Raw genomic sequence first — 25,282 nt, forward strand, 5'->3', positions numbered from 1 at the left:
GTAATGGACTGAATCGAAATAACCCTGAATCTTACTGAGATTTGAAATCCATATGTAAACCTGGATGTGAATATTGATATAAATTAAAATAGTTCCTTGCAACCCAGATAATGCATCCATGCGAAAGCACAGGAGAACTAGAGAGTAGTGAAACTAACTAGAAATGTGAAACTTAGGGCTTGTCTACCTGGCTTCACATTTTTTCATAGTATTATTTTTTCTTGATGTATGTGAAAGCTTTAATTTCAATATTAAAGTTAATATTTTGCACCATCATAATATTTAACAAACCATACCAATGTATAGAGTTTCTCCCTGTGAACAACCCATATAATTTATTAATTGCCTGTGATTTGCACAAGGTTTCTTCAACAATGCTGTTGTCCCACTATATCTTAATTAAAATAATGCACTTTCATTTTTGTACTTGTCAGAAACAGCTGTTATTTACAAGGAACAGATGGAGAACTCACATACAGCATGATTAATAAATTGGTGCTTTAAATTGCAGTGCTCAAAATAGACCTAATTTTTCACTAAGCGATTTTTAATGAACAAAACAAATTCCTAAACACAACCATAAAAATGTCTATATGAAACAACTAGAAGAGAAGGTAACGTTCCTGCCTACAAGTTCTTGCTTGCATATAAATTACATGATTTCTAACTTTATGGGAAACAAAAATACATTGTCCTCCCCACTGTGGGCCAAATTCTGTTCCCAGAAGTGGTCCTGGGGACTTCACTGAGATTCAATGGTTACAATGAACAGGATTTCTCCTTGTGGAGCTCATCCTGAATTCTTCACGCCCGACTCCCCTTTCATTTTCTAATGGAGTGACTCCAGAGTTTTACCAGTGTAAACAAGAGTATATCCACGGAAAAATCAGGAGCAATGCCATTGAAAATCTTTGCCCAAACCTCTCAGGTTATATTTTAGGCTCCAGTCCTGCAAAGACTTACAAAAATTACGAGAGACTACTCATAGTTCATAAAGTTAAGCACATGCACAAGTCTTCACAGGAACAGGCCTTTTAGAGGATCAGATGGGATTTTCAAAAACACTTAGCATTGGTCTACCTCTATTCCCACTGAAGATTTAGTACTAAACACTACTGGAAATCCCAGCATTAAATACCCAGTGTTTATTTGAAATTTTAAAGCTACATGCTAATAGGATCCATTAAGGGGCCTGTTCCTCCTCTTTTTAGCACCTGCTTTATACTAGTGTTACCTTCACTGAAGTCACTACAGTTACACTAGTGTAAATCCGTGATAAACGAGTGGCGAATTGGGCCCTTTAAATCTTGATGTGACAAGAACTCAGAATCGTACCTGAAATTTTGATTTAAAACAAAATTAAATTTATGAGCATGTTCTTGAATCTTTTCTCCCCTACTTCCTGGATATCAAAATCTGCCTTCAAAATGCTTTCATTTTTTGATTGCCTTTTAAGGCAAATTGTGGTGTCCAGCCATAATGTGTGTGACACACTGGACAGCAGTGCGTGTGTGTGTGTGCATGTGTGTCTAGAATAACATAGAAATGTACAAAATTGATAAGGCAGTTTCATTATATGATAGGGGAAGCATTGACAGAAATACAGGAGAAAAGCATTGCGTTTTCAGGCTACCACAGTAAATCTCAGGTACAACATACTACATTGGTTCACAAGCACACGTTTTTGGGCTTTGAATCATACCACTGCTTAGTCTTTAGATATTTTTTGCATTTAAGAGCCTGAGCCTGAACCCTAACAGAGGCAAAATTCCCCTTGAAAGACTCCCCATTGACTACAGTGGGAGATGGGTCAGGCCAATCGTGCATGAGATGCCCCCCTCTCCCCTCCAGGTTTTACAAACATATAAAAAGAAGTCAGATGCTGCCTTGAACTGCTTACAAAGACTCCACCCCGTCCAACACAGAATAGCTCAATGAAGTAAATCACTGAATATAGAGCTGGGTTGAGGATAGCATATCATTTTTGCAAAGGATTTTTGAGATTTTTTTGAAATTTGGCTTTGTCCCAAATCAGATCGAAAACCAAACATTTCAAAATTATCATCAACAAAGGAACAATTCTGGAAACAAAGCATTTTGTTTCAACTTCAACTTTTTTGTTTTGCATTATATGTCATTAATACAAAGTATTTAACCATTCAAAACAGTCATTTCAAAACACGAATTCCAAATAGTTTCTTCTGAAACTGCAGAATGGGACATTTCAACATTGTTAGCATTTTTCCTGGTTTTTCTTCCATAACAAAATTTGGGGGAAATCAACCCAATTTGACAGAACACATAGATTTCAGCAGAACTGCATATTCTGTTGGAATGTGGTTCTGTCGAAGTTTCTCTCACCAGCTGTAACTTATACATTCATTGCTTTCCCTGCTTTCAACAGGGTGCTGGTGGTTGAATGGCAGGTTTATATAATTTGTAATTCCCGTAAATGATGTATGCCTAAAGCATTGCTTGGGGGCCATATTGCAATTCTTTATGTGGTTTTCAAGACTCTGCATCTCTATCTACTACTCCTTTTGCTTCCTTTTCTTTTCCCACTTCTGCTCTGCATTTTTTCAATCACACCAGGCCTTTTGTCTGGAACGACCTTCCTACGCCATACACCTAACAACCTCCATTCTCCCACTTTAAATTTCTCCTCAAAACCTGCACGTTTGTTCTAGCCTAATTCTTTCCCAATCCCCAGTCTCTCATACCAATTGCCAATAGACCTAACAATCAGTTTTTAAAAAAACAGCTAAACTTGCTGTCTCAACAGTGTTTTCACTCTCCTTTGCTTTTATCTCCCTACTATTCTCTCTCACTTTATTTGATATCTTTACTCATTCTGTTCTGTCTTTATTCAATTAAGCTTTCTGAGGCACTTTTTTTATAAGCCAATGACAAGGTGGTAACCATCCTGATCCTTACTCATATATGTAAAAGGAGGTCTTGTGGCACCTTAGAGACTAACAAATTTATTTGAGCATAAGCTTTCGTGAGCTACAGAAGTGAGCTATAGCTCATGAAAGCTTATGCTCAAACAAAATTGTTAGTCTCTAAGGTGCCACAAGTACTCCTTTTCTTTTTGCGAATACAGACTAACACGGCTGCTACTCTGAAACCACTCATATATATGTTATACCTATGCCAACCGTTACACGTAAGCTTACTATGTGTTTTCACCTCTGTACTTATTGAATGAATTGTATTATAAAATCACTGGTCTTTGTAACGTTGAGTTTTGATGTACTTAATACTAGTGAAATGCAGCATTTTGGGTAACCACTCTCTTAACCCTACTCTACCAAAAAGACCTGCTCCTCTTAGATGAAAATCCAGATTATTTTTAAAACAAACAAAGCAGCAAACAAAAAACCCTGATAAATAGAGTGATGACAGTGAATGATCTGTTAAATCATTTCCTTTGTTGTTTTCTTTTTTTCCCCCTCCTCCCCAGCAATTACACTGCATTGTTAGGAGTGTGGATCTATGGCTTTTTTGTTGTGATCTTGCTGGTACTGGACCTTTTATATTACTCATCAATGAACTACGATATTTGCAAATTTTACCTGGCAAGGTGGGGAATCCAGGGAAAGTGGATGACACAGGCACAGAGCCGATGGATTAACCCTGCTCAGAATCCAAGCCAAGTACAGACTCAGCCTCAGCCTCAGATGTCACAGGCAGTACATACTTTAAAAGGAGATGCTTTGAACCCACCATTGATGTCTTTTCAGAGTTCATCTGCTTGGTAAGTTCAGATACTTTTGCACCATATTCTTTTGTGGTATAAACAGTCATCTGTCTTTTTGGAACATCATTATCAATTATGCGCCAGATTCTCAGCTGGTATATATTGGCATAGCTCCATTTAAGTCATCAGCTGAGGATCTGTACCATATAAATTTTACAGTATGAACTGCATTACAGAATCACCACTCAGAAGAAATGCATCAGCTTCATAGAAAATTATGATAAAAATATGATTGTCTCTAGAGAAATATGTGCTGGAGGTAAGTAAATTTACAGTACTGGGTGAATATAAATAGGTTTGGAAGGATTAGATTTTTATCGGTAAATGTCATTAAATGTCAATTTCACTGTATACACACACACAAACCGACAAAAATATATTTCCATTGATCATGAAAATATACATATCAGCCAAGTAAGAAAAATGCTGCTTGAGAACTTAGAGTTTGATTTAAGAATATTTACTTTGTATATTTTGACATATGATGTTGACAATTTGTGTTTTAACGGTGATAAAACTTTAACGTTTTGAATCTCAATATCTACTGTCATTAAATAATTATTGTCTGATACTCCCCATTGTCTGGCCTTCCCATAATTTCTGCATACTGTTAACATTTAAATAAATAACAATAAAAAAGCTTAAAAATAAACATTGATATTATCCATCAACATTATTAAAAAAATAATAAATTCTGCCAAACTAAATATAAACAAGGTTACAATCTTTGCTTCTACAGCCGATGAAGTGAGCTGTAGCTCACGAAAGCTTATGCTCAAATAAATTGGTTAGTCTCTAAGGTGCCACAAGTACTCCTTTTCTTTTTGCTTCTACAGTGTCCACTGTAGAGTTAATTATTAATCTAGCGTGCAAATAATATTCTAAATGTACCCAAGGTTTTGCCATGTATAGCAATTAATCTGTTTTCAGTTTAAAAAAAAAACACGTTAACTCCAAGTGTTCAATGTAAACACTAAGTGGAAAACAGTTTTAATTAGAAATGTGAGAAATCCATACTATCCACTGAGACACAGAAACAATGTGAAAATTAGCTTAATGTCTTATTTGCTTAGCCACAGAAATATAGCTGTATGTTAGTTACAGTGGGGAGAAAATGATTCTACAGATTTAAAAAGGACAAGTGACAGCCTAGGGTTTTTATTATTATTATTATTCCTGCCATGTTGTATACATGTATGTCAAAATGTGTTTTAATACCAACAGTTCTATAGCACTTAATGTTTGTAAATTATCTATTATTTGTATGGTGTCATGGGTGGATATGATGCTCTACAGAAAAATAAGAAGGAAGGACCCCCAACTCAAAACGTTTATAATCTAAAGGAATAACACAGTGAATGTACACAACATTCTGACAGTGGTAGTGGAGCGGAGTTACAAAAGTTAACAATCAAGAGTTGCAAAAATTAAAGATCATTTTTGAGTTTGTTTTGCTTCCTGTGAAGAGTTTATGGTCAGGCATTGGAATAGGGTTGGTGTGAACAGTTAACTGAAAGAAATGTGTAGAGCTGGTCGAGAATTTTCTGATGGAAAATATCATTATCGCAAAAAAAAAAATCAAAACTTTTAAGGCTGGGAGTCAGGGTATTCGGCCTTCAGTAGCCTGCCTCAAAGGTTCTTTGTAGTGTGTTGGTCCCAAAGTATGAGAGAGACAAGGTGGGTGAGATAAAAATTGTAGGGAAAATTGGTGGAAGAGAGAACTTTCATGCTTCACAGAGTCAGGTTTGGAAAAGGTAACCGGAGAGTCACAGCTGAATACAAGATGGAACAGATGGTTAAGCATAAGGGGTTAACACATGTTGCAAGAAACCCCTTGAAATGAAGTGGGCAATTAACACCACTACAGTCATAGGACAAAGATACAAATTGTTGTAAAGAGCCATAAAATCAGTGTCTCTGTTGAAGCCAGGACATTTGGTGTCTAGCAGAATTATGAATTAAGTTCCCAGACTCATCTTTTGAAGGTATTATGCAAGTGTCCTTTGAGGATGAGGACTGATCAGATATGGAGTGATTGCTTTGTGAAAGTGTGTTCACCCATGGGTGACAGAGCATTTTTGTCCTTTATCATTTTTCTGCATAGGTTCATTCGTGAGTATAGTGATTATTTGGTTTCACCCACATAGTTGTTGGGGCTTTTGATGCACTGGATGAGGTATACCACATGTTGTGATTGGGATATATAGGAAACATGGATCTTGAAAAGTGTTTTGTGGTGGTGAGGATATTGATTATCATAACAATGGAGATATGCCTGCAGGCTTTGCATCTGTTGTTCTGGCAGGTGCTTTGAGCTGGTGTGCGGTAGTCTTTGGGAAGCTTGCTTCTGATGGTAAGCTTCGCAAGGTAGGGAGGCTGTTTGATGGCCAGAAGATGAGGGTTGGGGAAAGATTTCTTTCAAAATGTGGTTCCCATCAAGAATGGGCTGCATTTGTTTGGTGATACTCTTATAGGGTTGAGTGTCGGTTGGTAGGTGACAACTAGGGATACACTGCGTGTCCACCTATCCAGTGCTGGTAAGAAGTATACGCCACACCTTCATCCACACTGCCCCTTTCAGCATGCGTCATTAGTGCTAACATGTCAGGGCAGTATCCCAGAGTCCCAGGATTGCCACTCATCCGGGTTTTACTCAAATAGTCCGGCTTTTGGCTTCTGTGTCCGGGTGCCATTTGACAAGTCCTGATGTCCAGTTTTAAGTGAAACACACAAGCAATGCCAACAACCTTAATGCTTCAATATGTTGTTTAGTACTGAAATATACATTCTATGTTTCAGTGTTGTTATACGTTAAACGTGAAAATATGCACTGTTCATTCATTGAACTTCAAATGTCATGTAGCTAAGCCTAGCACTTTCTGTTGTCTTGTTTTGACATATATATTACTGGGGACATTCTGCACCAAAAAATAAAAATTCTCTGCCAAAAAATTAAAAATTCTACAACATTTATTTGTCAAAATAACACTACATAATAACACCAGTTTCAATTATTTCGGTAATTTATTTCAAAATATCTGTCAGCAAGTATGTGCGTAACAATACAGACACACACAAAAATTCCCCCAGAAGTAGAGAGTTAAAGAAACCCCTATGACAACCCTGTACCTGTTTTTCTGTCTCCCCCAATCCAGCCAGAGGGACTGGACCCACAACCCCTTCCCCCTCAGAGCCCAGCCACAGGCCCACCCCTTGCCCAGACACCCGCCCCCTCTTCACCAGAGCCCAGGGATCCAGAGGGAGAAACAGACTGATGCTCGGTCCCAGGCTTGCATGGAGTTTCCTGCACACTGCAGTCTCCTTCCCTCAGGACATGCTGGGAACTGCAGCTGCCAGGAACCCTCTAGCTCCCTCTCTCTCCCCACAGCAGTGTCTTCTATGTGCAAGCTGGGAACCTGTCAGGGCCAGCGGTCCCTAGTGGTAGCTAGCTGCACTGCAGCCCATTTCTGTTCAGAAAAGGAAATTCTGCGCGCACAACATTAACTTCTGCAAAATTCTGAATTGCGCAGTGGCTCAGAATTCCCCCAGGAGTAATATATCCATTAACTGATGTGGCATGTCCAGTTTTGGTCTGTGGAAAAGGTGGCAATCCTACTGCATCTCCTGTATCACAGGAGATGCTATAGGAATTGCTTTGCTACATGTTGCTGGAACTCTATGTCACCTTCACACATTTGATGACTGCAGCTCCCTGCCATCTCTCCCTTCTGCCAAACTGTGTTGGATACATAGAGCAAGTCCATGAAGATGTGGTTCTGCTCCTGCTACTGCTCACTGGACAAATGTTCATGTGAGCAGAACCATCCAGTATCAGACACTGGACAGAATTGGTCCAGAGAGATTTCAGACAACGAAGACAGCTGACCCAGAGGGGGACTGAAAATTCACATGAGTCCCCTGCAGTAGATGTGTTGAATGCTGGGATTGCAATGGCATGCCCATGGGTTGACTGCCACTTCTGGTCCTGGAGACCCAGCACAGTGTGGTGGGACCACATCATCTGTGAAACCTGGGATGATGACCAGTGGCTGCAGAACTGAAGAAGGAGGAAGCAGATCTTCAAGGAGTTGTGCGAGCAGCTTGCACCAATCCACCAGTGCCAGACCACTTGTTTTCGGAAACCCATACCAGTGCAGAAGCAGGTGGCTATTGCCCTTTGGAAGCTAACAGCACCTGTCAGTTACCAACCAGTTCGGGGCTGAGAAGTCAACTGTGGGAATGGTGGTTGCACAGGTTTGCCAGGCTATCAGTACTGTGACGTACCTATGGATAGTTGTCATAACACAACTCCCTGAAATTATAGCAAGAGGATGGGTTTTCCAAACTGTGCGGGATACATCGACAGAATGCATGTACCTATACTTTGCCTATTGAAAGGGACCAATGAAGAAATGAACTGTGACGTTTAGGATTCACTGGTTCTCCAAGGCCATAAGCAGTCAGTTCATGAACATGAATGCAGAACACATGGGAAAGGTCCATGACACCAGGGTGGTTCAGGGCTGCAGAACAAAATAGAGGACTTTATTTCCCTGAAATGACATGACTATATATGGTGTTTCTGTGCCGGGGCCCCTTCGGTAATCTGCCGCTGCCCCTTCCCACACCGTGGCATGAGGTTCCTCCCCCAGCCTCCATTACATGCCTCCCATGCTCTGGATGCCAGTGTGGCCAAAGCACTTTGGCTTATTGTGACATGCGGTGCTTTGCATAACGTATATGAAGCTAAAGGGAAATACTTCCACAGCAAAGTGGGCATAGTACAAAACTGCTTTCCAAAGCCTTTAGTGGCAACCTGACCCCACCCATGTGGCACACAGCTTGTGGTTCCCAGCAGGCCAGGGAAATTTGTGATGCTGTGTGCTTGGACATAGTGAAACAATGGGGAGCCAGAAGATGACTTGGGAGTGTGCCAAGATACACTGTCAAGGTGCTGCTCAAAAAGCACACTAGAGCATGGTCACATCTTTCAGTCACGAGCTACCTCAGTGGGGTTAAATCCCCTGCAATTAATGTACTAATCAAAAGCAGACAACAGAGGGAGGATCCTTCAGGACAATATCTTTGGCCATGGCTTTGTGTAGTGGAGAAGGTTGACACACTTTAATGCCATCATTGAGCAATGTTTTTGTTATTTATTAACTGCTCTGTTTTGGGTTAATTTATGGGGAACACAAACATTGTTTAAAGTAATTACAAACAGTTCTCTAAGGTTTGGAGAGGGACTTAGTTTTGAGGAAAAAAATGTGTTATTTCTGACACCATAGCTCACATCTCTTATCAGATGCTGTGCATGATTGCTCTGTGGCATGAGTACTCCAATAGCTGCCAGGTGTAGCTGTTTAATGAGGGAGGGCGGAGTTGTTAGAGCACCATTCAGTGTCAGATATCTTTAGTAAGTTTAGTTTCCTTTGTGTGTGTATTCTCACTTAAGAATTTTACGGAAATGTCTCTTGTCAAGGTTCATTCCCCACTCTGAACTCTAGGGTACAGATGTGGGGACCTGCATGAAAACCCCCTAAGCTTATTTTTACCAGCTTAGGTTAAAACTTCCCCAAGGTACAGACTAATTTACCTTTTGCCCTTGGACTTTATTGCTACCACCACCAAGCGTCTAACAAATGTATAACAGGGAAAGAGCCCGCTTGGAAACGTCTTCCCCCCCAAAATGCTCCCCAAATCCTACACCCCCTTTCCTGGGGAAGGCTTGATAAAAATCCTCACCAATTTGCATAGGTGAACACAGACCCAAACCCTTGGATCTTAAGAACAATGAAAAAGCAATCAAGTTCTTAAAAGAAGACTTTTAAATTGAAGAAAAAAAGTAAAAGAATCACCTCTGTAAAATCAGGATAGTAAACACCTTACAGGGTAATCAGATTCAAAACATAGAGAATCCCTCTAGGCAAAACCTTAAGTTACAAAAAGACACAAAAAGAGGAATATACATTCCATTCAGCACAGCTTATTTTATCAGCCATTTAAACAAAACAGAATCTAACGCATATCTAGCTAGATTACTTACTAAGTTCTAAGACTCCATTCCTGTTCGGTCCCTGGCAAAAGCATCACACAGACAGTCCCAGACCCTTTGTTTCTCCCCCCCTCCAGCTTTGAAAGTATCTTGTCTCCTCATTGGTCATTGTGGTCATGTGCCAGCGAGGTTATCCTAGCTTCTTAACCCTTTAGAGGTGAAAGGGTTTTTCCTCTGGCCAGGAGGGATTTTAAAGGTGTTTACCCTTCCCTTCATATTTATGACATCTGTCTTCGTTAATTATTGTCTTTTTCTCATTGTGGTCCTTGGCCAGCAACAGTTTTTTCAAAGCATAGGGTCTGGGTGGTTTGCAAATGTGGTTACTACGAGTGCTTAGGGAGACTACTCTGAATATTGGCACCCTTTTCCACAGGTTATGGTAATTGAACCCAATCTGTCACTCCTAAGGGTAACCCAGGATGCAACAGTGCATCTCTTGCATGCGTATGGCTACAGGCCAACTCCATATGCTGCTCACCTGTATGCGACTCTGGTCCCTGCAGAAATAATTAGCGGGTGGTGTGGCAAAATTTACTACAGCAGGGGGGAGAAACAAGGCAGCTCTCCCAAGGAACCTTCGGCAGAGGATTGCAGAGTATCTGCAGGAAAGTTTCCTAGAGATTTCTATGGAGGATTCCCAGGACATCCCGGTGTAGATTAACAAACTTTTCTGCTATGACCCAACTGTGTAGATGCACAGGCTCTGTTGTTAATTTCTGTCCCTTATCCTTCCTCTACCATATAACAAAGTACACGAGCACTCAATCTTCTCTCACCATGCAGTATCAAAGCAAAATGAACACTTACAGGAGCTCCCCTCTCCTGCATCATGTGCACCAGAGCTGGAGTGCTGGGACTGGCTAGACCCCTCCGGAGTAGAAAAGAGATCCTGACTCACCACGCCACCGGAAGACTCTGCCATGTGCTCCACATCATCCTTGAACTCCACTTCTTCATCTACCACTTTGTCCTCAGGGTTGAGTCTACTGGCCGCTGCCTCCAGTCCTCCCGAAGTATCCGTGGGGCTCTTGGCAATGGAAGTGGGGTTGCCACCAAGGATAGCATGCAGCTCTTTGTAGAAGCAGCATGTCTTCAGCGCTGCTCTGGAGCAATGGGTGGCTTCCTTTGCCTTCTGGTACACCTACCTCAGCTCCTTGATCGTAGCACAGCACCGCTGTGTGTCCCTTTCGTGCCCCTTCTCCTGCATGCTACTGGCAATCAGCCCAGAGGTATCAAAGTTCCTACAGCTGGAGCAAAGCTACAACTGCACAGCCTCCTCTCCCCACAGACCCAGCAGATCCAACCACACCAGTGTTCACACAGGAGCACTTCTATTGCAGAAAGCCAGCATGGTCAGCTGGGAATATGCTGTATGAACTGTGTACACTGAGCAAACAGGAAGAGGAATTTCAAAAATTCCTGGGCCTTTAAAAGGGAAAGGCATACCTGTGTACCTTCAGGGCAGCGGAGTTCAAACTGCTGAGAAAAGCGGTCAGGATGGGCATTGTGGGACACCTCCTGGAGGATGAGAGTGACATAACCAAGTGCTGTGTCTACACTGATGCTGCCTCACTCTAACTACATCGCAAAAAGCCCTATGCCGCTCATCAAGGTAGTTTTACCATGTTGACGTAGCAAGGGAGTTACATCAGTGGGAGAAGCATTTTAGTGTGTACACCTCCACTGTTTAGTCGACAAAAGCTGACTTTTGTCAACAAAACTGTGTAGTGCAGACAAGGTGCAAGATTTGAAGCAAACAGCTTTTCTTACCGCTCTGGATGTTGCAGCAATTCACAGTTCTTAATACACAGACTGAATTCCCTTCCCAGCCTGGGATCAATCTCCCCAGTTCAAAGTCTTTCAAGCAATCTTGTTTCAGTAGAGATGGGAGAGGAGAAAGGTGGCCAGGGGCCTTTGATCCCTTTTTTATATCCTGACCCTTTTACTGGAAAAAGTTCTTGGTGCATCAGGCAGTTCCATGGAATATGTGAGCTGCCGACTGTCCTTCAGGTGAATTGTAAATTTCTTGATTACAACTCCCCTGCTGGTGAATGGCCGGTTAAAAAGACAATAGTCTCTTTTTGTTGCCTCTGAAGAGCTAGACTGTGGGCATTCCCCAGAGTTAAAACAACATGCTCCAGTAACAAACATATAACAAAATCTCATATCTCCATATACAATGTTAAAATGTGTGAATCAACAGGACAATGATATTCAGCAAATTATGGCTTTTCCAATGATACATCACAAGGCATACTTTGTACAAGATTTATCATAATTTTGTAAAAGTGGTGATCATAATAGTGTAGACTGTCACAGGGACCTCATCAGGTTGGACTATGGATGGAGTGCAGTGAGGGGGCCAGCTTCAGCCATCTATTACTGCAGAAAACAGGGATATTTCTGAGGAATGTGGGGGTGCATAGTCCCTTACCAGCCTCGGATTCCGGTTCCTGCTGTGGTCCTCCTGATGTGGGCTCTCTCAACTGGGTCCGCTGGGTACTTAAGCAGGCTTTTCCTCTAGGACTTCCAAGGTCCCTTCTGCCTCCTTACCCTGCCCCTCATCAGTGTCCTGCAGTATAATGAGGATGGCAGGGTTGAGGAGGGGGTCATGACTGAATTCAGGCTCAGTACTTAGAGACGTGGAGAGCACCTGGTCCAGCTCATCATAGCAGGGGCATGTGCCAGGAACCCGAGGTGCTTCATGCACTCCAGGCACTGGAACAAAGTCTGGTGAATGCTCACCTCCATTAACTCTCCTGACATATGTATATGTTTCTGCTGCTACAGGCAAAGTCATGGAGCATGGTGTACTCTGACCACATATGGATCAGCACCAAGGTGTTCTTCAGAGACCAGGTAGCAGCTCATGGAACGCTCCATGGTGACTGGTACTGATCAATAGCGTTCATGGGAGAACTGAATGTGCTCAGGAGAGGTTGCTAGTACCATTGGCAATGGAGGGCAGGGACCTGTGTATTTTTGGGTAAGGGGCAGGCAGCAAAGGGATCAGTGCATTGTGGGAATGGCTCTGGGGGACTATCGATACCCCATGAACTGGTACATGCCCCTTGCCCCTGTCCACACTGGACTGTAGAATGGTATGGGGCCATGCCACAGCGGAGATGTGTACATACCCACATCTTCATGCATGCTGAACTTTAGCACATTAGACTGTTTTTCAGGAACTTGCTTCAGGGTTTCAGATGTGGACAATGGGGTGGGGCAGGGGAACGGTTGCAACATAACACCACACATGCAACCGTGTACATTCCCAAGTGTAGATGGACTCTACAGGTGTGTGGTTAGTGGGTTTCTTTTTTTCCTGTATTGAAGCATGCTCTCTTGGGCCATTTGGCCCATTCAGTGATGCGATGATCTTCTCTGATGGAGTGTCCTTGTTTGGTGATTTAAGTGGGTTGAGGTGTATGTCCCGGACTTTCTCATCAGAGCATATTCTGTGATATCTGAGTGCCTGGCAGGAAATAACAGGTTTCGTGGTGTGTCTGGAGTAGTTAAGGGATCTGTGGAGGTAAGTGTGGTGATCCATTGGTTTCTTGTATATAGTCTGTAGGGTTACATTGTTTAAGCTGATTGTGATGTCCAGGAAGTTGATGCTGGTGTGGGAGTGCTTGATGAATGAGTGGTGGTTGCTGAAGTTGTGATGGTAATCTATGAAAGAGTTTAGGTCATCTGTCCAGAGAATAAAAATATCATCAGTGTATCTCCGGTATCTCATTGGTTGTTGTGGTGTAGTTTTCCAGCAATTATTCCTTGAGGTGGCCCATGAAGAGGTTGGCATATTGGGCAGCCATCCTAGTTCCTGTGGTTTAAACAAAGTGTTTGTTGTTAAATGTTAAGTTGTTACGGGTGAGGATGTGTTTGAGGTGAATATCTGAGTGCTGTCATTGTCAGACTTAAATGCCTTCATGGTGAGAGATGTTTGTGTATAGGGAGATGACATCTGTCATAAACATAAAGATAAGGGTAGCATAAAATCCCTCCTTGCAGCTGCACTGAAACACTTTACCTATAAGGGTTAAGACGCTCAAATAACCTGGTTGGCACCTGAACAGAAGGACCAATAAGGAAAGAAGATATTTTCAAATCTGGGGGAGGGGGAGGTTTTGTTTGTGCTCTCTTTGTTTGTTCCCTCCCCAGATGGAGAGAGAGACTGGGCAGGTAAAATATCTCTTGAAAACATACCTGAAATGATCCATCTAAGATTATGAAAATTTTAAGTAAGGCAAAGGAATGCATTAGATTATCTTTTGTTTTAGCTTGTGAATTCTCCCTATGCTAAGAGGTAGTTTTATTCTTGTTTTTTAGAACTGTGAAGCTAAGTCCAGAGGAAAGTTCTCTGTGTTTTAAATCTTTTTTATTACCCTGTAAAGTTACCTTCCATCCTGATTTTGCAGAAGTGCTTCTTTTACTTTTTTCTTTATAATAAAGTTCTTCTTTTAAGAACCTGATTGATTTTCAGTGTCCTAAAAACCAAAGGGTTTGGTCTGTGCTCACATTGTAACCAATTGGTTAGTATATTATTCTTAAGCCTCCCCAGGAAAGGGGGTGAAGGGGGGTATTTTGGGGGAATAGGGAGTCCAAGAGACCCTTTCCTGCACTTTTGTCTAAATCACTTGGTGGTGGCAGCAATACCATCCAAGGACAAGGAAAGAAATTTGTGCCATGGAGAAGTTTTTGACCTAAGCTGGTAGAAATAAGCGTAGGGGGTTCTTTCATGTGGGTCCCCACATCTGTACCCCAGAGTAGGGAGGGAACCCTGACAACATCCTTGGTGGAAAGGATGGTATTTTGAGCAGGTTGTTAGTGTTGCAGAGTTTCTGGATGAAGTAGGTTGTGCACTGAGTGGATTGAGGATGGTCTCTATGATATTCCCTCAGTAGTACTGTTACCATAAATGATGGGCCTAGGTTCCTTTGTTTGTGTATCTTGGAAAACATGTAGAAGTCCCTGGGGTGGGTTTGTGGGGGGTAAAAACCAGCAAACTGGAAAATTCCATTTCAGTTCTCTCAAAACAGAATTTTTCTGGAAATTCCCTTCCCAATAAATTTAGCATTTTTGACTTGTCATCCCAATTTGGGACAGTGTTTTCAAAAACATGAAGTTGTCCCTCATTGGGATGACAAGTCAAAAACGCTAATTTTTTGGGAGGGGAAAGGGACTTCCTTTTTCTAGCCAGCTCTAGAAACAAGTGTTGGGGGAGATGGGGTGGGAGGAGTGCTGTTCTAAGGTTAGATAATACGAACAGGACACAGTGACACAAGTGGGAGACAGACCTCAGGAGCAGGCACAGCATATGGCACAAACAGGAGGAACTGAAGACTGCTTTAAGAGGCACAATGGGGGTGGATCTCGATGGTGCATGTGTGTGGTTTTATTTTGATGTGGAGAAAGAGAAAGCCAATTAAGAGCTCTGAGTAGGAGAATAACATGGGTGAAACAGCAAAAAAAGGAAGTTGGTTCTCCCTAGTAGATCAGAGAGGCTACAGGAGACTGAGATGTAAATCAAGGCACAGTGGTAGGTTTTTTCTAATTTTTTCAAACAAACAAGGCAAGTGTTTGTACAGTAACTAACACAATGGAGCCCTGACCCACAGTGAGACCTTTGGGTACTACTGCAATACAAATAATGAAGTAATAGTCCTATTATTACGACTTTTGCCTGACTTATTTAATAAAAGGAATCCTAGAGCACAATTTTTTTAATAATCCACATTCATCTTCATTTCTGAACAGGAGTTAGGAACATTGGAAACAGGCACACTTGGAACCGTAGTCAGAACTGGATGTATTCAGTACAGATTCTACTTATGTATCTCAATGAATTCTAGGCCTGGTCTACACTACAGAGTTAAGTCAACGTAAGACAGCTTATGTTGACCTAACTCTGTAAGCATCTACACTACAATGTAGCACCCATCGAAGTAAGATGCCCACTACACCGACCTAATACCACTTCCGTGAGAGGCATAGTGCTTAGGTTGATGTAGTTAGGGCAAGAGTGTCCGTGTAGACACTGCGTTACTTACATTGCCTGCTGGCACATGCAGGGCTCACAGCTGGAGTCCCACGCGGTGGGGGAACCTAAGAACAAGAACATAAGAATAGCCATACTGAGTCAGACCAAAGGTCCATACAGCCCAGTAGCCTGTCTGCCGACAGTGGCCAAGGCCAGGAGCCCCAGAGGGAGTGAACCTAACAGGTAATGATCTAGCGATCTCTCTCCTGCCATCCATCTCCACCCTCTGACAAACAGAGGTTAGGGACACCATTCCTTAGCCATTAATGGACTTAACCTCCATGAATTTATCTAGTTCTCTTTTAAACCCTGTTATAGGCCTAGTCTTCACAACCTCCTCAGGCAAGGAGTTCAACAGGTTGACTGTGCGCTGTGTGAAGAAGAACTTCCTTTTATTTGTTTTAAACCTGCTGCCCATTAATTTCATTTGGTGGCTCCTAGTTCTTATATTATGGGAACAAGTAAATAACTTATTCACTTTCTCCACACCACTCATGATTTTATATACCTCTTTCAGAGGGAGGTGTTCAGTGTGAGCTCTGGCTGTCAGCCCCAGGGCGTCCAGCTGGGAACCCCATGCCAGACTGACAGCCTGGGCTCTAAGCCCCCACACACTTAAGTCAGTGCCAGTGATCCTGGTGAGGACGCACACCACCGACAGAAGGAGGGCATCATGGACGTAAAAAACCACAGTAATTACTGCTGTGGCTGTAGGTCGACCTAACATAGGTCAACTTAATTTTGTAGTGTAGACAAGGCCTTACTCTTTCAGTTAAAGAGCCTTTATGCTACTACTTGAGAGAGAAGCTTATTTGTGCTTGGCTATAAATATTGAATCTCATTATGACTTGTTTCACATGCACCCCTGCCAAGTCACTTTTCTTGCTCCCATTTCTAGAGATGGATCCAAATAAAACTCCAAATTCTGAAATCCTAGAACTGTGTGCCCTAAACCAACTCCCATCTGAATTTGATAAGTGGCCTCTGTCTTCCTAATGCACTACATGAAAACTCCAGTGCCAGACATCCCTGAAGTTTTAGGCGTCCAAAATCCAAATCTGGTCTTCAACTTAATTAGCTGGACCCTTTCAACCCACCACAAAACCCTTTAGGCCTACTCTGTCTTCTAACAATTTTATCACTGTAACCCTTAAGAAGCTGTGGCTAGCATTGCATTTAACAGTTTCTAACCATTGATGTGTAATGCTTTCTTTGAAAGCATGGCTGAAAATGCATGTCAGATACACACTCTTTTTACAAAGGCAGGCTTGGTTTCAAATCAGGGGAATAGAACCCTGATATTTGTAAACAAGCAGATTTTCTTCATCATTTGTATAGTACTAGAAAAAATAAAATTAAGAGCAGCTAATATGAGACTTTATTCTGCCTATGTTGAGTGTTTTATATTTCTCCTGCAGTTTCAATTCGATATCATGGTGTTCTTAGCTTGCTGTTCTAAATTGTTGTGTGCAATTAAACAGCTGCTCGTTCTATTTCAGTGCTGGGAAAAGTGATTCCAGTGTAAGCCTGTGCAAAATGCTCCAATAATTAAATGTTCAGGTTGCACAATATAAATCCCACTTGAGAAATGTTAAAGTTAAGGTTCCTATACTGTTGATTGTTTTATGGTATCTAGTTTATGACAAAGAGTAATACATTATTTACCTACACAGTTACCTATAGAAATAGAAAAGTGGCTGAAATGAAGTTGCTGTTGGAAACTTAATGCAACATCTTAAAATGACAAAGAATGATTAAAGTGATTAACAGTCTTTTAAATGTATTCTTCTGGTATTTTTTTTTAAAAGGAAACAAAGCAAGTGGGGTGGATTATGTGCTTAATAAATAGACTTTTAAATTCAGTTCATATGTTAAAATAAATCTTGGTACCCTAACAACTGATATGATATACTCCTTCTGTCTTTGTTTCCCATGAGGTTATAATTACATTCCTACTCTCTCTTTTGTTAAGAAAGTGCCTACCACATTACAGGTGATACTGGAAATAAATAATTATAGTTAGTCCCAATTACACTTTGAAATTCATTCCTCTGAATGGGGTGAAGAGGGATAAATACATTCCTTTTATTGCTGCTATTGTGTGGCTAGAGAAATTCTACAGCATCAGATCCTCAGCTACTCTGAATTGGCATCGCACCTAGCCTCTCTTCTACAAGGTTGAGTCAACAGGGCTGTAGCACACAGATATAATGGGGAAACTCTATCTTGGCAACAGTAGAGAACAGAAAATTTCAACTTTTGTCCAAAACTAAAACCAGAAAAATATGGCACCTTCTCACTGTGATACCCTGTATGTATCTAGTGTTGAATTTGTTGACTTTATGGCAAAAAGGGGCTTTTAAATGCCGTTTTACTCCTGTTTTCACTATGCAGCTGTCACAGATCCACAGGACCAGTGCTAGGACATCAGCTTTGGAACAATCTCTCGGAGGACCCCTTCAGTGGTCCAGACCTCCTAGGGCAGTGGTGCGCAAAGTTGGGGGGGCGGGGTGCAAGAGGTTCTCTGGGGTGGGGGTGGGGCGTAAAGAAATTGGGATCCCACGGGACCCTCTGCCATAATAGCAGGAGCGGGGTACAAATAGACTGTGTAGGATGGGAGTGGGATTAAAAAGTAGTCCTCCTGAGCCGCAGACAACATGAAAGCCATGCCCAGCAGCCACCACTCTACAGCTAGCCCGTTCTGCAGGCAGTGCCATCACCAGCAGCAGTGTGGAAGCAAGAGATTACTTCAGATTACAAGTAATGGAGGAGGGAGGGGTGTGACAAATTCCATGAATGGTGAGGGGGGGGCGTGACTGCAAAAATTTGCCCAGCACTGCCCTAGGGGGGGTCTCATTCTTTCTCCAGGGCAAGCCACGTGATTTCACTGCCCCCTTAGGAAGGAGCTGTGGTCCTTCAGCACCCCTGCTTCACACCATGAGCTCTGTTCAGCAGGTCTAACTGAGGCAAAAATTGCAGAGACCCTAAACTTAGCTGTGGTCGGCAGGGAGTGGGGTTCCTTCTTCGATTTTCTCCTTACCTGAAGTTAGGATATTTTTGAGAATTTTGCTGTGTGTATTTCATAAGACACAAACTCTCTCTCATGCACATTGTCCCAGAAGCAGCCTTTGTGCTAGTTGGGTGGGCAGAGAGAATGTTCAGTGATGTCAGAAAGGGCTTCATTAAACCATATAAAAAGTTTTAGGGTATTTACCCACAGAGTGCGCATGGAAGTATCATTCAACCAATCATAGCTTCTGTTCATTTTTAATTCATCTCTCCATCCTCCTATTAAACTACCTGCCCCTCATTAAGTTTCCATTTTTGCTGTACTGTTCAGAAAAGTTTGGTTAATGTATGGTTACAACGAGACCACTGTATTTTTCCAGTTTCTCCTAACTAAGAAATGGGTCAAGGTCTATTGCTCAAAAATTCCAAAAGCAAAGAATAAAATAAAATCCACCTTTGGGCAAAACCAACTATGGAACAAAATCAGACCCACAAGGTTTAACTTTTCAGAGAGTTTTAAATTTTTTAGTTCCTGAAATTTTATAGAAATCTTTATAAGTGCTTATCTACATGAAGTTATAAGCATATCAAAACCAGTGTTGACAGTGGAAAATGTTTTGCAAACTAGCAGTCAATTTCATTGACCTTTTGTGGAATTGTCTGTAGTGCTTTACTATGAAAAGAACTCTACAAATGCACCTGAAATTGCAAGCCCATTAGCAAGAATTTTTAATGAATCTGTAAACTCAGGGGTTGTTCCATATGATTGGAGAATTGCTAACATAGTTCCTATTTTTAAGAAAGGAAAAAAAAGTGATCCGGGTAACTACAGGCCTGTTAGTTTGACATCTGTAGTATGCAAGGTCTTGGAAAAAATTTTGAAGGAGAAAGTAGTTAAGGACATTGAAGTCAATGGTAAATGGATCAAAATACAGCATGGTTTTACAAAAGGTAGATTGTGCCAAACCAACCTGATCACCTTCTTTGAGAAAGTAACAGATTTTTTAGACAAAGGAAATGCAGTGGATCTAATTTACCTAGATTTCAGTAAAGCGTTTGATAGCGTGCCACGTGGGGAATTATTAGTTAAATTGGAAAAGATGGGGATCAATATGAAAATTGAAAGGTGGAAAAGGAATTGGTTAAAGGGGAAAATATAATGGGTCCTACTGAAAGGTGAACTGTCAGGCTGGAAGGAGGTTACCAGTGGAGTTCCTCAAGGATCAGTTTTGGAACCAATCTTATTTAATCTTTTTATTACTGACCTTGGCACAAAAAGTGGGAGTGTGCTAATAAAGTTTGCGGATGATACAAAGCTGGGAGGTATTGCCAATTTAGAGAAGGACCGGGATATCATACAGGAGGATCTGGATGATCTTGTAAACTGGAGTAATAGTAATAGGATGAAATTTAATAGTGAGAAGTGTAAGGTTATGCATTCAGGGATTAATAACAAGAATTTTAGTTATAAGCTGGGGACACATCAATTAGAAGTAACGGAGGAGGAGAAGGACCTCGGAGTATTGGTTGATCAGAGGATGACTATGAGCCGCCAATGTGATATGGCCGTGAAAAAAGCTAATGCGGTCTTGGGATGCATCAGGCGAGGTATTTCCAGGAGAGATAAGGAGGTTTTAGTACCGTGATACAAGGCACTGGTGAGACCTCACCTGGAATACTGTGTGCAGTTCTGGTTTCCCATGTTTAAGAAGGATGAATTCAAACTGGAACAGGTACAGAGAAGAGCTACTAGGATGATCCGAGGAATGGAAAACTTGTCTTATGAAAGGAGACTCAGGGAGCTTGGCTTGTTTAGCCTAACTAAAAGAAGGTTGAGGGGAGATATGATTGCTCTCTATAAATATATCAGAGGGATAAATACCAGAGAGGGAAAGGAATTATTTAAGCTCAGTACCAATGTGGACACAAGAACAAATGGATATAAACTGGTCATTGGGAAGTTTAGATTTGAAATTAGATGAAGGTTTCTAACCATCAGAGGAGTGAAGTTTTGGAATAGCCTTCCAAATGTTGTTTAGAAATCTTTGATGATAATAAATCAACCACAACAAAGTAAAAGAGAATGTTTAAAGTGCCACAATTTCTTTATTTTGAAAGCTGAAACTTAAAAGCAATAGTTTACATACTGCAGTTGCTGTATCCGTTCTTAGTGAGGATTTCCACAATAGCTCCAGGATGTGTCTGCTTGTCTAGGCATATATAAATCACAGCCTTTTAAATTATACACCTTCTCCTATGAAAACAAACAGTAAACATCACATCACAGTGTAGATGTTAACTTCTGCAACTGAATTCCCATATTTGATTTCATGATAAACTGAGTAAAAGAAAATACTCTGGGGATATAAAGTAAATATAATGAGACTCAATGCCAGCTGTCTTGATTTGGTCTAGAGAAGGGTTGTTGTTCTTTCAATTTAATTTAAATATATCTTGGTCTCAAATCTTTTTACTACATTTATAAGAATTCATATTCCAAATTGGGCAGCCTTCCTGCACACTGAATTCTCACTTACTTCAGTGGAAGTCCCAATACAGACTAGGGCCCTCAGTTGCACAAAAATTAGCCAACTATAGTACCGAAAGCTTATGCTCAAATAAATTTGTTAGTCTCTAAGGTGCCACAAGTCCTCCTTTTCTTTTTATGTAAATATAAAGCTCTTAATACAGTGATTGCATAGCTGTTTGTTTTTTTAACTATATAGGGCTCAGTAACGTGGTTAGCAGTTTTACTGTAAAATTCCTAATAAAAAGAACTCCTGTCTTAACTTGTTAAACTTTTATAGAAACTTTCAATGATTTACCTTTCCTCCCCCTCTTTTCCTGAAGCATTAAACAGGGATTATACATTAGGATCAGGTGAGCATATCCCACATGCTCAGTTTCCTGTGACTGCAGGAGACAGGCAGCGGTGGGTCCCACTCAGTGTTCCCTGTCTTTTTGTTTTCCTCATCCCCACACAAAGCTATTCCCTTTTCTCCTAGTGTCTTTGCTTGGAAGAAATAAGTAGGTGCTTCCTTTAGTTGATCCTAATTTTCCCCTCCTATTTCAGCAGGTAAGACACTGCATGATATAATAGTAGCTCGAATCAAGTATAGTATAAGTATCATCTTTGAATTGGGTGACCAGATGTCCCGATTTTATAGGGACAGTCCCAATATTTGGGACTTTTTCTAATACAGGCACCTATTACCCTCCACACCCTGTCCCGATTTTTCACATTTGCTGTCTCGTCACCCTAGCTCTGATACAGCCCATATTTGGGGAATGATCTCAATATTAAGTCTTCTCCAATTTAGTTATAATGTTATTAATGAACCAAGTGAGATGCTGGTTCAATATCGTAATGTTTTTAGATGGCCCTTTATCAAATTATTGACACACTTCCCACTTTATATTTAAATTTTCATTGCTCCAAGTGCAGATTCTAGGACCTTGAGGTATTTCAGCAATGCTACAGTTCCAGCCATAAAGCTTTTAATTTTACATAGACAATTATAAAGTGTCTCAAACATATCCAAATTTCTTTGCTGGTTAATTAATCAGTCTCCCTCTACTTAGCAAACTGAGAGGTTTTTTAAAGAATTGGCAGTGTCTTACTGGTTAGCATAGTTTCTGTATATAATTAAGCTCTGTTTCAACTCAACAATAATAAAACCTCATATTGAAATGTTAAGAGATGTATTGATATGTGACATTGTGTGTGTGTGTGTGTTTTTCTGTGCACACAAATTGGGCTACCGCATATAAATATAAACTAAAGCGTTACTGAAATTGTAAAAAGAAACAATTTTCCCAGAGTATAGTCATTCTTTCTTCATATTATCCCCCAAAATGTTTCATCTGTCTTGCTTTCTATATGGTGTCCAGCTCCTGAGCTTTGATGGTGCATGACCCAACAGCCTCAGTGTGTTGCAATTACTTTAAAATACAAACTATTTTCTGGTTTTGCAACACAAAAATTTAAAATATGCAAGTACACCAAGAAGAATCACGAGGCTGACAAAAGGTCATGCATACAATGGGCATTACATTTGACCTCAATAATTAGATCAGTGTGCAATTTCTTTTCTGTGGATAAAAGAAGGGTAACTTATAGTAGCTCACCTGGAGTCTGTTCCAACATTCTTCACACACCCAAACAGGCCTTTTGGATAGGCAAGGGAATGCAGAATCCAGCTGTTCCTAAACATCTCCTTTTGTCAGTTTTAGGATTAACTTATTTGGCAGAATTGTGCATTTATCTTTGACAAGAATAATGACAAAGGTAAAAGAAAAAATTTAAAACTACATTAGGGCAAATTCTCTGCTGCCGTAACTCCACTGAAGTCCAAGGGAGTTACACCAGCAGACAACTGAGCCCATTAGCTTTATTGATTTGCTGAGGAATTACTCCATGAAGCCCATTATCTTGGTTGATACCTTGTTTGTTGAAATGTCTCATGAAATATTCATTATATGAAAAGAGAACTTGGAATGTTTTTCTACTCTAGCTAAGAAGATTATTGTTGTAAATTTCCCGATGCTGCTTAAAAATCTGGGCATGCTGCTCTGGCTGATGTTATTGGGGTTCTGAGTCTCCTCTCATATTGTTAATTGGTGTAAATCCAGAGGAACCCTACTGAAGCCAGGGGAGTTACACTGATGTGAAAAGAAAATCAGGTGATGACAACTGTCCCCTGTGGTTGCTCTGAAATGTTACCCTTTAGTTATTGTGTGTCCTAGATTTCCCTTGTAGCTTCCATTGGATGGTATTGTTCAGCTTTTGTACTACACTGTTACGGGTGCAATTAAATGACTGCCCATCCCAGAGGTGGCTCCAATATGGTTGTGGGGAAAGTGATGGCTATGTGCCAGCTACTGGTTGGCCATTATGCGGGTGTGAGGGTGCAAGGAGCCATCTTCTTCTCCATGCATGGCTTACATAAGGGCCAGGAACAATTGCAGGCCCCGTGCTTTACTAGGTACCAGGGCACACCAGAGTAAGTGATAGGAGAAAACAGCTACCCAATGACCTTAGTCTCTCGTTTCCTACTCCTCGAAGGTACCCATCACCCCAACATGGGTAGGGATTGGTGGGGAGGAGGCAGACACGTTGCTCCTTCTGTTGCCATTCCCCCACTTGTTCTGGTCAGCTGAGCTGGCTGGTCATACCTAATGCAATAAGTATGCTTTAAATCAAGATTGGATGTCTTTTTAGAAGATTGGCAGAGCTCGACCAGCAGTTATTGGCTTGACACCACAAACACTGAGTGAAATTCTATGGCTTGTGTTATGGAGGAGGTCAGACTAAGTGATCCTAATGGGCCCTGTCTGGCGCTAAAATCTATGCATACCCAGGAGTTCAGAGAGCCACTCTGCCTCCTTGAGACAGTAGCTGTCCCAAAGATCTTAGAGTCTAAGAAATTGGCCCCAAACCATAGTCTGTAAAGTGGACTGGAATCCATCTGCATGATGTGCAAGTTACAACTTTCTCTGCACAGAACCATTTATTTCCTGCCCCAATTCAAATGCTGTGTAAATCTTATTCTTAATATTTCAGTCAGTGGTTTTCAGATCCTGCAACTAAGAAACTGAGGTATTTAAAGGGACAAGTCTGTCCAGTTTCCCTCTCAAAACCATAGTGAACTAAAGGGTAGAGGTGGCCAGAAATGTTTAAACTGTTTGTCATAGCAGACCACTTAGGTATTTGCTTGAGACAAAGAGGGCCATGTATAGTCATAATATTATTATAACCAGAGGAGTCTGGAATCCATTACATGTTCTGCTGCCTGCTCTGTAATAGGGTTGCAGTTTTGTGCAGGGAGAGGAAAGAAAACCATAAATCTCAGAAACAGTAAATCTGAGTTAGAATAACGGTGCTGCATCAAACAGCGAGTGGATTGTACAGGCCAACTAACAGATTGTTTCTTTAGTATGGAAAACATCTGAGGGGCGTTCAGTGGCCTGAGTAGTCTGAATTCAGGGCCCGGTAGCCGTACATCCACATCACAAACCAAACGCCATCACACGTGGCATCAGCCTCAGAAAAGAGGTCAACGACTGACCGAGACTAAACTACTCTTTCACACTTCAAGGTGGCTCCTTGAGATCAGCACTGATGTACATTGGTAAGACCGTGCCCATGCCGCTTATTATTGCTTTTAGTGGAAGTCAGGGTTTACCATGCAAGCAAGCTCTTTGAAAATACACAGATCAGACTTCAACCAGCAGCAGGTAAACCATTACTACTGTGCAACAACATACAGGCCACACATGTAATGCAGTGACATCTGTAATTTAAATGGCAGAATCAAAAATGTATGAGTATTGACAAACTATACTTGCACATCCCTGTGCATATTTATTAAAAATCTGTTGAAGATTAGGTCAGATTGTGGTACTTATACCACACCCC

At 41.3% G+C, this 25,282-nt stretch overlaps 1 protein-coding gene across 7 annotated transcripts in view; it reads left to right on the forward strand.

Annotated features, from left to right (window-relative positions):
* SHISAL1 (shisa like 1) overlaps window positions 1-25,282 on the forward strand; it is a 290,293-nt gene that overhangs the window by 230,156 nt on the left and 34,855 nt on the right. For 6 of the 7 annotated variants that reach the window (XM_078849321.1, XM_078849325.1, XM_078849330.1 and 3 more), the window contains one exon: window positions 3,464-3,757. In XM_078849321.1, coding sequence (XP_078705447.1) covers window positions 3,464-3,757 — 294 coding nt within the window. Of the gene's footprint in view, window positions 1-3,463; window positions 3,758-3,936; window positions 4,141-25,282 lie in introns of those variants that run through there. The other variant, XM_073316487.1, reaches the window with a different exon arrangement.

This window comes from Lepidochelys kempii, chromosome 1, assembly GCF_965140285.1.
Source record: "Lepidochelys kempii isolate rLepKem1 chromosome 1, rLepKem1.hap1, whole genome shotgun sequence".
NCBI classification, from domain to species: domain Eukaryota; kingdom Metazoa; phylum Chordata; order Testudines; family Cheloniidae; genus Lepidochelys; species Lepidochelys kempii.